Source organism: Triturus cristatus, chromosome 4_2, assembly GCF_964204655.1.
Source record: "Triturus cristatus chromosome 4_2, aTriCri1.1, whole genome shotgun sequence".
NCBI lineage: Eukaryota > Metazoa > Chordata > Amphibia > Caudata > Salamandridae > Triturus > Triturus cristatus.
The window spans coordinates 37,550,745-37,563,437 of NC_140586.1; the positions used below are offsets into that span (position 1 = coordinate 37,550,745).

The window sequence follows — 12,693 nt, forward strand, 5'->3', positions numbered from 1 at the left end:
AAGTGCTCTGTGAGTCGTCAGTTATCACAAAATAACATTTTAAAGGTGGCAAATTAATGAAGGCTGGGTCAAAGGCACTAAAATCAATCCCCATACTCACCTCGCAGTGTCAGCACCATTCGTCATCAAAGTGCTTATGAGCAGCTCATGGCCGTATCTAGCAGCGACGTGGAGAGGTGTGTTGCCATACTTGTCGGCACAATCGATCTCACCACCTGCATAAGAAAAAAGGATCTTTCTAAACAAGGTGTTTCGTTTCGACCATTTGCTCTCTTGGGAGTTCTGCTTGCCATTGTTAGGATTCACTATTCAGCATGAATGACCATGTTGTGTGCAGATTGTGACCTTGGTTAACCTAAGTTTGTGTAGTAATTGTTTTAACGGACAAAAGTCAACTGAAATAATTTACAAAAATCCTATACTGCTAATCTACAAACAAAAGTCTAGCAGCCACTACTGACAGTATGGAGAGTTATTCAAAAGGTCACATTTTTCAGCATTTTTGTCATTAAAAAAAAAAAATAAACCCTCACAAAAGAGGAAGGAAAAGGACTGAATGTGGGGGAATTCTGTAAGAAGCTTCACCTGTACTATTACCCTCTGGTAAATTCCTCCTGCTTTTTCGAGCTGCAGTTACATCTGTCTGCCACCCATATGGTGGGGCTTTTAAATTTCACTCTTAAGTCCCCTTGCCCCCACGTTTCTTCTATATTTTGTTCCACCTGTGTTGCCCGACTGCACATTGAAAATATTGCCTAATTTGCTTACATAATGTAGGATTGGCTGTCTTTTTCAGACGAGCGTTTGTTTCACTGAAAGATATTTGCATATACTACAAGTAAATAAATAAAAATCAGAACACACCAGTCTTTCAACATACAAATTTGAGAGGAGGCAGTTTAAGACGAACCCCTCCTCTGCAGAATTATCCCCCCTTTCTCTCATTCCTACCATCTCCTACCCCTTGGGGATGGGGGAGGTCTGTCATCTCCAAACCCAGTACTGCGTCCCACTGTCATCTAAAGCCAGGCTTCCCTCTTGTATTGTATCTGTTCTTAAGCTAGGGTCGGAGATAGGGACAAGTGCCTGTAGTACGACACTGCTGGTCAATGTATCTTTATGGAGTCCTTCTCATTGAATTCATAGTATACCAAATAAATATTTTCTTAACAGGAAGTCCAGCTATATTAATTCAATGTCATAGTCATAAGTCTGCTTGAAAGCCCTGCTAGACAGTGGGAATACAATAAGACCATGCATAACACTAGTATATTTAGCCTTGAATACAGACTTAAACTTCATGGAGCTCCATGAAGTGCGGCATTGTGGCACTGTTGTGTTTTGCAGGCATCCTTGTAGAGAGTGCTTATGAGAGAGAAAACGTATGGGTTCAGAAAATAACAGTTGTGTAAGGCTACATACCATTCTGAATGAGGATCTGAGAACGTGTAAACCTTCCGTGGATGGCAGCCATGTGCAGCGGACTCTTCCCTTCTTTACTCTGTGGAAGTAAAGTGGCAACCAACTTAGAACTATGAGTGGCAGCAGCATATGTTTCAGCATATACCTCTGCCTTAGGACAGGAGCAAAGAATGCCATCAACTATGCACAAGATATTCTGATATAACTTGAGAACATTACTATTCAAGTATTATTTCCCAACTCCCTCATATTATATGTTACATGCTAATTTGCCTAAAATATTATCCGTTATATATTAGAGCCTAAAACAATGCTGAACACCAATTTCAACCTTTATGAGTGACGGCTAAACAAGATGTGCCTCAAGCAACCATGCCTCCTGCAGCCATGTATCACATGAGTGCCAGAAAATGTGCTAAACAATGCCAAAGCATTAACCTCTGGGAGCACTTTGCAAATACATTAGCATTAATGGAAATTAGGTCCTCTTCATAAGATTGAGAATTGCACTCTGATTACTCTTCACAGATTACCAAACTAAACAAGCAGAAACTACACTTTCTCCCATAAAACTCATTCATCACACTGTTGGGAAAAACTCCTCAAAAGGTTCTTACATGGGGATATTGCCGCATCTGCACTCAGTGTGTGGATTATCAAACATTTTAAATGCAATAGTGTGAAGTGCCATATTGACACGAACAATTTATGGTTTACGCTACTACATTTCGATGCAGCTATTGCATAAAGAAAGGACTATCCGAATGTTAAAGATACATTGCAGAACATCTGAGGGAGCTTTGCCTAGATAAACCCTTGGTATCATGTTGCAAGAACGATTCCCCTGTGATGGAATGCATCTATTAATTTGATTCGCTATGATTTTTGAGTCTCTAATTGTGAGAAAGTGCCATCTTTCTTGCATGGTATGCCCTCACTTTTTGCTGAATTGATGAATGTACTTTGACTGAGTGTGCCCTGGGCTCCTGCCAATCAGGTGCCCAGGACCTATGTTCCTTCCCTAAACCAAAATCTCCAACCCAATTTGGCAAACCCTGGCCACGTGTCAGCCCCTGGTAAATGGTACCCTAGGTACCCAGGGCATTGTGACCAGGGAAGGCCTCTAAGGGCTGCAGCACTCATTGTGCTACCCTTAGAGGCCCTGTACCCTAACACACACACACACACTGCCCTTGCAGGCTGAGTGTCTGGATACAGGACAAAACAGAGTCGACATGACACACATTCCTGTGTGCCATGCCCACAACCTACACTGCCCTGGCATACATCAACCACCCCTCTAGCTGGGTGCCCTATGCCAGTGGTGTGGGCACAGGAGCATGAGCCCTGTGCCCTTACAGTACCCAGGCCCATTCCTGGGCCCTGTAAGTGCAGTGCTGCCATTTAAGAGTACATGGTGCTGGGAGCTTGTCAAACAACAAACTCCACAGCACCATAATGGCAACACTGAAGACTGAGAAGTTTGGTATCAAACTGCTCAGCACATTAAACCCACACTGATGCCAGTGTGGGACTTAAGGTACCAAGCACCACAGAGGGCATCTTAGAGAGGCCCCCTGAAACCTAACCTACAATCCACGTCTGGTCTGAGAGGCTGCCTAGGCTGCCACACAGCAGACATGTTGCTGGACCCCTGGGTAGGAGAGCCCCTGCTCTCCTGGGCCTGCAACAATGCACATCCTGGGCGAGGTGCTAGATCTCCCCCAGGATGGGCAGGGGGAAGCTTCAAAGGCATGCCGTCTCTGTGAGCTTCCCCAGGCCACTGCAACCCCCCACTCTGGCGGGAAGCTTGGCCGGAAACCCCAAATAAGGACAGGGGATGTGCCAGCCTGCCAACCCACCCCTCAGGTGGGGGAGGCGAGGTGAAGCACATCTCCGAGCGCTCGCCATCTTGAAAATGGGAGGCCCTACCCAATCAGGACTAGGCTACCGCCCCCCTCCCACAGGAGAGTGACCGAATAGGGGTCGTACCCACCCCAGGACAGGGACCCATTGGTCCCTGCCCTTTACCTACCTGTAACGCCCCTAAATCTAGTATTTAGAATAGCAAGAAGACCTGCCCTGCAGCTGCTAATAAGAGGAAGACACCAACTGCTTTGGCCCCAGCCCTACCGGCCTGTCGACCCTTGAACCTGCTCCTGCTACAACCCGGCACCTCTTGTGGCCAGCAACCTCACAAACCCCGGAGGACCTGGCTACCTTTTGGCTCTAAGCACCTGGGACTCCCATGAGTAGAGGCTCTACTCAAAATTATCTTCTAATCCCTGGCATCAGCCCGCAACCGCGAACCCTGCACACTCTGCACCCGCCAAGCCTGGCCTGTGCCGGAGTGAACAAAGACCATGAGGACAACCCCCCGGCGACTGTGACCCCGAGTCCGGCACCCAAGGACTTACCTCGACACTCCGGACGACGCCTGCAGCCTCAGAACCAGGTACCCCCCCCCCCCCCCCAACCGCGATAGACAGAGGGTAAGATTTCCCGACACCAAAAGGCACCCCTGCACCTGGCTCCCCGCGGCCCCCTGTGCCCAATCCCGGGGTACCTACCTATCGTCCAACTACCCAACTTACCTCTCGAAGTGGTGGTGGCACCTGAAGAATTTTCGTCCCCGAGCTTGCAGTCTTTTTCTAAACCGGAGCTTTCCCATTGAAACCAACTGAGCGCCCGAAGGCTCAAAAGCACCCTGCACCCAGCCGCCCGAGTGGCCCTGGCAGTGCAACCTCTACACCTATCTACTTCCCCACTTGCGCTGAGTAAGTGACCAGGAGCCCAGCTCCCACAGCCGCGTGGCCTGCTAGTCAGCAGACACCAACCAAGGCCCCCCTACCTCTCATAGGATAACATTGGGTCTAACTCTCTCTGCACCCTTGAGCCGCTGAGGGTGAACCAACTGTACCTACCTGACCCTGGGAGACCCGTGAGTCTATGCCCAGAACCTTAACTCTGCCAGTCGAGTACTTACCTTTAAAGCGATAACTCAATTTTCTCCATAGGGTAACATTGAATGGTTTTTCCTGAAATTTCTTCTAAGTGTGGAGTTTTCAAAACTTAAAATATTCACCAAAAATCAGCGACTAACGAAAACGAAAATACTCACCTGCTCTTAGGTGAGATCCCAGTGCTGGATCTTGGTGCCCAGCACTGACCTTGAAAAATATTCACAACCGTACTTACCAGTAACCCAAATTTCTTCCATAGGAAATCATTGACTGTTTTTCTGTTAAATTTCTTCTAAGTGTCCATTTTTGCAAACGTCACATGTTCTTTAAAAACCGTATAAATTGTGAAAACGTAATTACTTACCTATTTTGGATAAAGGTCCCAGTACTGAGTCTAGGCACCCAGTACTGGATTACAAAAGTAACGAGAACATACCATACCTGCAAATTGAATTTTCTTCCATAGGGAATCATTGACTGTTTTCTATGAAATTTCTTTTAAGTGTCAACTTTTAAAATAGCAAAATATTACTTAAAAATCCTAGTAGTAACTAAGTCGACTTTTATCACTTGTTTCTGAGTACTGTCCCAGGACTGAATCTAGGATCCAGTCCTGGAATCACCAAAGTAATCTAGAAAGTAATCTATTGCAAATAACTTGAAACTTCCATTGAACTCTATGCATGATTGTGTTTAAAATTGTGTTGCCTATTGCAACAACTTGTACTTTCTACAAAAGCCAATTGCATATTGCAAAAGTATTTATATAAAGCATCTCATTCTGAGAAAGTATATTTTTAATATCTATTGTTGGTTCTAAAATAAAACAGACATATTTTTTATATAAACCATTGGCCTAGAGTTCAGTTATTGAGTGTGTGAAACCATTTTGCTGACTGAGTGTGTACAACAAATGCTTTACACTGTCCTCTGATACTGCCTTACTGCTCGACCAAGCTACCACTTTAGAGATTAAGGTTATATCTAACTATAGCCTCTGCCAAACCTCTGGGGGCTGTGGACTCTGTACACACTGTACCTATTTGGTAACAGTATATACAAAGCCACTTTCTTACACTAATTAGATATTCTTTCTTCACATTGGTGTGTTCCATCTAGCTATCATTTATAGAATGTGTGAAGAATAAGCATTCAAGTCCCCTAAAATGAATTCTATTAAGGAGTAGGAGTGGAGGTATAATCTGAGGTGATCAAATTCTATGAACACGGACATTTAGCTGACCACTTTGGTTCCAGTAACTAGATGATTCATAACTTTGTCCAGCTACACAATGTTGTGACTAATACCCCATATTGCAGCCCAAAAGTGACAAATACAGTAATCACAGTATAAATTGCTACAGCAGTATTTATACTGTACAAACTAATTCATCTATTAACATGTAGATGAGTACCATAATTCATGAAGCTTAGCAGAAATTCTTCATCACTTGAAGGAACACGTGGATTATAAAAATGTGAGATAATGTAAAACAAATCGTTGTGCAATTTCTTTCTAAATATGTGCCAAAATATTATAACTGTTTGAATTATTATACGTATATGGTAGCTTTAGCACTGTTCCACAAACAACACTTTTGTGAAAGTAAGATGTTGATTATCATTTTTATTGGAAAAAGAAATAAAAAAAGTACGAGCACTTTATGACTCCATAATGGAAACTTTGGTCTGCTTTTTAGCTATGTGTGTGGAAGGATACTTTTTTCTACAAATTATACATGATTTTCCCTCTATGGGGAGATTATAAATTATGGCAAAATGAACAGATGATGGAGGTTTCACTATTCCTGCAAACCACTATACTGCCTAAAATTAGCACGCTTTTATTGAATCCAACACCTAAACTTATAAGTATGAAGTATAGATCGCATATGATGGAGGCTTGGAGCCTGAAAAGAGAGAATGACGATAGAATCTAAAATAAATATTAGTGTAACAGACCACTAGCCAGACCATGCTGACCAAACACCTGGCTGATATATTAGAAAATAAATACTTGTACTTAATTTCGAAAAAGGGCAGAAACACTGAGGTTAAGTAAAATATTTTGTGTTCCAGAAAGGACAGAGAATTTAGTTCTCTACTGGGAATAAGTATGGAACTAAGTTATGTGGCATCTCTTTCAAACTCAAAGCTGACACAGGGGTATTATCAATGTATCAGAAACTAAAGCTGCTTCTAACCCTGAACTAACAGTGATGGTAGATTCCCCTACACAAAACACAGCCCTCAAGTACTGATACCTGAAAGTTGACATCAGCGCCATTGTTCACCAGCAGCTCTAGGCAGAGAGCCCCGTTGGTCGAGACGGCTGCAAAGTGCAAAGGGGTGAAGCCCTTCTCATTAGGTTGGTTGACGTTGGCGCCATAGTTTACCAGCTCGTTGGCCACCGCGTCCTGGCCCATGTAACAGGCTATGTGAAGTGCTGTATTGCCAAATGAGTTGGGCTCGTCAATCTAGAAAAGAGAGAGAAAAAGCAGGTTCAGTACATATCGGGAATCAGTTCTAGAAAAGTCCGGAAAATGAACAAAGCATTTTTTTCACAGTCCCACACAGCTTTCAGATCTCTGCTTGGTGCAACCAGAACCAAGAGGAAAAAGTTTGACACCGCTGTAATAAGAATCGGATGAGCAGGGCTAGAAATTAGAAAGGCAAACAGCCCTGCTGTATTTAAAGCGCACAGCTGGGTGCAACAACATTTAAAACAAAATATGGCCAGAAACTGGCAGAGGTCACAGGGGTATGCCTTATGGAGAGGAATGGTGGGGAGTCACATTAAAGGCAAGTGGCATCACAAGAGGGTGAACGTGGGAGACCAAGAAGGTAAACACAGCAGCAAGGAGAAAAGCTGGGTCACATGATCTTCCCTATGCAGCAGGTTTGAGGAAACTTGAAAAAAGGATAGGGTCATTGAATGAGAGCTACAGACGAAGGAAATAACAGGCAAGAGGAAAATGTGCAGTTTTATCCTACAAGAGACACAATGCACACACAATGTTGTGTGATGCACTGTGGACATAATGTAACACCTAAGGATAGTTTTCGTGTAACACCCCACTAAACTGTATTTTAGCAGTCCATTCATTCATTCATTAGCAGTCATTAAAAGTTATAATATTTTGCCTTGCAATAATGCACATGTTTGACGGCCTTTCATGATATAGGTGTTATACAGGCCGCTGCTGGAAGAACAGGTGCAACAAAAGGCTTTGCATGATATCCTGCAATAAAGGGAGCCATCTTCAAACCATAGGCGAGAAACGTGCCAGGCAAAAATATCTGGGAATAGAAATAATGAAACCTTTGCCTATTTAAATTGTCTGAGGCATACGGACTAACAGTCGACTGAAGGTTTGTGGTGCAATCAGGGAAAAATCCGCGTGATACAGCATTGGCTAAGAAGCAGTCACGTAAGCTGTTCTAACGCGGCCCGCCTAAGCCTCGACTAGCAGGCATGCAGCAAACTGATGGGACCGGGGGGAGTATGGTTGGGATTTTTTAAAACCCATTATACACAGTAAAGCACAAATCAGCTAAAATAGGCGGTAGACCACTCCCGCTCTGGAGAGACCAGATAATTTCTTCTGTTCACAGAGGTAAAATGATCTACACTGATTTGCATGCAGGCTGGGCTTTGGATTTGCATTCCTACCAGTGCATTTAAATACAAAGTATATGACAGACAGGTCACTGCGTCTACTGTCACGACTAGCAAGGCTGTGATTCATACAAAGGTGATCTAAGATTATTTACGCCTTCTAGCTAAATAAACATTTTCAGAGGTCAACAGGGCCCATTTTTCAAACCACGCACATCTGTAGCAGCCCAACAGAAATTCTCCCCAGACCACCCTATTAGAAGTCAGTAATTAACTTGTCCTTGTACATTTCTGGTATTTTCTGCAGGTCAGCAAATCGCCCCATTCACTCTTTCTGTTGCTTAGAAAAAACTGAAAAGGTCTGAGACTTCAAGCTGCTCTGAAACACAGGGCTTTGAAAGCTGGCCAATCTCACCTCCACTCCCAGTTTCAACAGGTACTTCACAATCTCCACCTGGCCACTCGCTGCCGAGGCATGCAGCGGGGTGTATGCCTTCTTATCCTTCGCCATTGCATCGGCCCCCCGAGAGATTAACAGCTTCACAATTTCCAAATGGCCTGAGGGCAAAACAAGGAGCAGATCACCAAATGCCATACAATGACACTATGTGTGTTCACGAAATTGATTGGCACCAGCTCACCTTGGAAAGATGCCCAATGTATGGGCTGCCGGTCCTTCTTATCACATATGTTCAAGTTGGCCCCTTTATTCAGCAGCAGGACAACCATCTGGATAGGAAGACATGGCGCATATGATGTTAAGAGGTGACTTCAACATGCGTTCAATGCAGGGCCAACACCCTACTCATAGTGCAAACCCTATACCATCTAGAAGAAGTTGCAACCAGAACAAGCAATTGCACAGATTAACATAGAAACCAGATTGCCTCAAACCCCACTCTCACCTCCATATGCCCACTGTGCACTGCATGGTGAAGAGCAGTGCGACCTGTGCGATCCCCCACACTGATGCTATTCACAAGGGGAATCAGTGCCTCCACGCACTTGGTCGAGCGGTTAGCAGCAGCGACGTGCAGCGGCGTCTGCCAGTACTTATCACGGGCATTGGCATCTGCCGAGTGCTTGAGGAGAAAGTTAACAGCCTTCTGTAGAAGCAGAGAAAAGCAGAGTGTGCAATGGCTAGAGTTATGATCTTTAGAACCATAAAGAAGCAATCTTACATTTATTGTAAAAAGCAAAATGTACACAGCATTTAGGATAAAAAAGACACAAGGGCCTCAAAGAAAACCTGTTAAATGCAAACCCAGTCTCAAAGGGAATGTTCGCTCTGCCTTCTACTCGAAAGCATGCGCCCCTGCCTCACAAAAGACCCCATTCCCTGTCTCACCCAAAAAGCCTCCTTTGCTTTAGTTGAAAATACCATATGCAAAACTGTTGGGGCTCTAGCTTCCTGTGGGTGCATCAGGACACAATTTAAACTTGACAGTACTTGAAACTAAGCCAAACAGATCCATTCAATTCAAGTGCATTCTAGTCTTCATCACCAAAAACCCCAAAATAAAACAGTGCAAAAGCACCAACTACTCCAAGTAAAAGACAGACACAAAACACCGGCAGCGATCAAGGACAACACAAGCCAGGAACCGATCAGCGCAATTCATGTAGACCCCAGATGGCATGCAATGAGAACAGCGGGCCTAAAGCAGTATTAGAGAAACAAGACCTCTGAAAAATCATCATCAGAGCATAGTGGAGTTGGGGAAGCTGGTAAAAAAATAGAGGTCAATCTAAATGGCTGCTAAAATTAAATGGCAAAGCCAGTTGAAGTCATACCTGCCTTTAAGGACCAAGGACTTGTTGACACTAGGACTTACCTCATGACGGCACGCTGCAGCACGATGTAAGGGGGTGAGCCACACCGCATCCTTGGCGTTAACATTAGCACCTGCCATAGAGAAAAGCAGAAACACAAGACGTTGCATGAACTACAAAATATCTCCCTTCCTGCCAAAACTCAACATTAGATAGGTAGGAGTCAAAAATCATTATGCCATGTAAGAACCCTCTGCAAAGGCTGATCCATATAACTCCTATCTCAGTGGAAGTATGAACATCATACATTCTAAGCAGGGCAGTAAGGTACCTTGGGGCAACAGTCAGCTACACTGACCTTCAACAGACTATCCATCAGAAGAATGGTAAGAGAGAGGCCCTCACCTACTATAGCCTCCATTTTGGCTAAGCCTTCCGAACTCAACAACCAAGTCCTTTACATACTACAAATGATACAGTTTGCCTGCTCTCAGCGTATCCACTGGAGGTGCTACAAGAGTAGACTACAGGAGGGCCCTCAGCCTCCTACACCCTGGCTGCTCTCTGAACCTTTGTTCAGTTGCACTGCAAGAGCAGGTCAAGGGCATTCTAAAACTACTGTTGCTTACCTGCTATCTGGCACAACTCTTACTATGCAAAGCTAATACATGGAAAGACAGATGTCAGCGTAAAGGTAGAAAGATACCAATACAAACAGTGCTTAATTTGAGCCGGTGGAGACCACCAGCACTCTTTTTTAAGGACCGGCACTCATTTTCAAGGACCAGCATTTTTTTTCTCATCTGACATTTATCGAAAGAAAGGGTGAAACACACAAATGGGAATGAAGGAAGGAAGGAAAAGATGGAAAACCCGTCTCAAAAGGAGGAAGAGTGAGATAAAGGGACAGGGAGTGTCTGAAAGTGGATTAAGGAGGCCTGAGGTGGCTTGAAGCCTTGGTAATCTGGGGCATTTAATTGCGCCAATCACAGCTTCTGAGCAGCGCTTTGGACACCAGCACTCATTTGTTTACAAAGTAAGCACTGAATAGCAACACTGGCCTTTTTAGCAACAGTCCTCACCTGATAATATCAGGAGCTCGATAATAAAGACATCACCCAGATAGGCAGCAGCATGCAGTGGGGTCCGCCGGTCTTGGTCCTAAAAAGAAGAGGGACAGATAGGAGAGATGTCATTCTCAGTGGGTTCAGTGCTAAAATTACGTAAAGAGGCTTATGAGCAAGAGACCGATGCAAAAAAAACCTCAAATTGAGTTCTCTAAACAGGCATCACTTCAGAAGACGATGAAACAGTGGAGAAACCACTGCTTTCATCCCAGAAATCCTTCTCTGATTGAGAATGTTTTCATTTAAAGGGCTCTGAGCTTTATATAATTTCTGTATTCCAATCAAGTGTCACACAACAATGCGTTAAGCCATGGCCTTTAGAATGATCTATAAACCCAATCACCGTCAGCTTCCTTTAACCTACATAGTCCAACGCTATGGTTCTGCCCTACCAAGTTCCTTCAACGCAGTGCCATTATCAGCAATGCAGTGCCTCGGCAATCATTGATATCCATGCTGGCACAGCATTGGTCAAATCTGTGAGGTTCCCACTTTACTTGCCTCCCTGTCTGGCCCTCCACACTATGTCACCAGCCAGCATCTTAAATAAAGAAGGCCACATTCTATTACAAATTAAAAACCACAACTTTTCCACTGAATTCTTTTTGAAACTGCTAAATTTAACGCAATGCAGCAGTAAAACTATAGTTATCTATTGATAAAAGCATGTGCAGTTTATTGTAAAATTGACAACAAGAAGGTGTCCGTTGAAAACATAACAGCGACATGTACACTTGAAAGGAAAAAAATAGCTTGACTAGTGTAGCTAGAAAGACTCGACATGCTGCATCATAAAAATAAAATCCCACTATTTTCACTACTTGCAAAATTAGATAGGCAGATCCCTCTTTTGGCAAACAGCAAGCCAGAGTCCCGTTTTTTTTTTTGAGGCGGAGAGGGGCCCTAGTCCAGAGGGTATCCAAGAGGGTTTCATTGGTAAACGGACATACACACCACGCGGTACATAAATACACAATAAGTTAGGGTCACTGACGTGCAGGATACAAAGTCGTTCTAGCACGTGGGAAACGAAATAAATAACTTACCAGAAACAATACTTATTGACACTGAAAATACAGATTCACGCGTGCTATGTACGTTTTGCCATCTTGTGGTTGAATTAAAAAAAAAAAAGTTGTGCTTGTTTTCTGAAAATGTTCATTGCGGAGTCGTCGCCAGTAAGATCCTCGATCCTCTAATACAGACCCTCAATGACCGAGAGTAGTTGTACACAACACCACCCGAAAGACTGGTTCCAATATTCAGATTGCTTTTGTGTCTTGTATTTGGGTTTATGTGCATGCCATCTGGCTAGGATTTACGCACACGAAAAGCTCATTGATTGGCTCGGGCGGAGGGGGGCAGAAATTTCTGCATGCATCGGTCACATGCTGTACACTGGCTAGCCAGTAGTACCACAAGATAGGCGGTGGTTTAGAGGTTTTTACCAGTTTATCGCTGCTGGTCTCGCCTACTCTCCTTTTGTCTGTATCAAGCCAGTGATGTTTTGTAACTTCAGGGTTCAAACGAGCAGCTATGCAGAGGAATAAAAGCTACAGTAGCCCATTGAGCCCTTGTTGTGGTCTCAATGCTAATCATGAGGAATACATGTCTGGATTAAGGCATTAATGCAGCTAAAACAAACTTGGTAACTGGCAAACTGGTTTGTATTCCAAATGAGACAAAGAATTGGATATTCTTTTTTTTTTTTTCATTTTTTGTCCTAGGTACAGATACTATTGTGATATCAACAGCCTTTTTTTAAATGCCACACTGAAACTGGGAGTAA

The 12,693-nt window shown here is 43.9% G+C and overlaps 1 protein-coding gene across 2 annotated transcripts in view; it reads right to left on the reverse strand.

Moving 5' to 3' along the window:
* ANKRD52 (ankyrin repeat domain 52) overlaps positions 1–12,693 on the reverse strand; it is a 260,465-nt gene that overhangs the window by 187,787 nt on the left and 59,985 nt on the right. For both annotated transcript variants that reach the window (XM_085600316.1, XM_085600315.1), the window contains exons 3-10: positions 10,860–10,938; positions 9,840–9,910; positions 8,910–9,110; positions 8,646–8,733; positions 8,420–8,562; positions 6,650–6,862; positions 1,423–1,501; positions 101–215 (exon numbers count right to left, since the gene is read on the reverse strand). In XM_085600316.1, the coding sequence (XP_085456442.1) occupies positions 101–215; positions 1,423–1,501; positions 6,650–6,862; positions 8,420–8,562; positions 8,646–8,733; positions 8,910–9,110; positions 9,840–9,910; positions 10,860–10,938 (989 nt within the window). The remainder of the gene's footprint in view (positions 1–100; positions 216–1,422; positions 1,502–6,649; positions 6,863–8,419; positions 8,563–8,645; positions 8,734–8,909; positions 9,111–9,839; positions 9,911–10,859; positions 10,939–12,693) is intronic.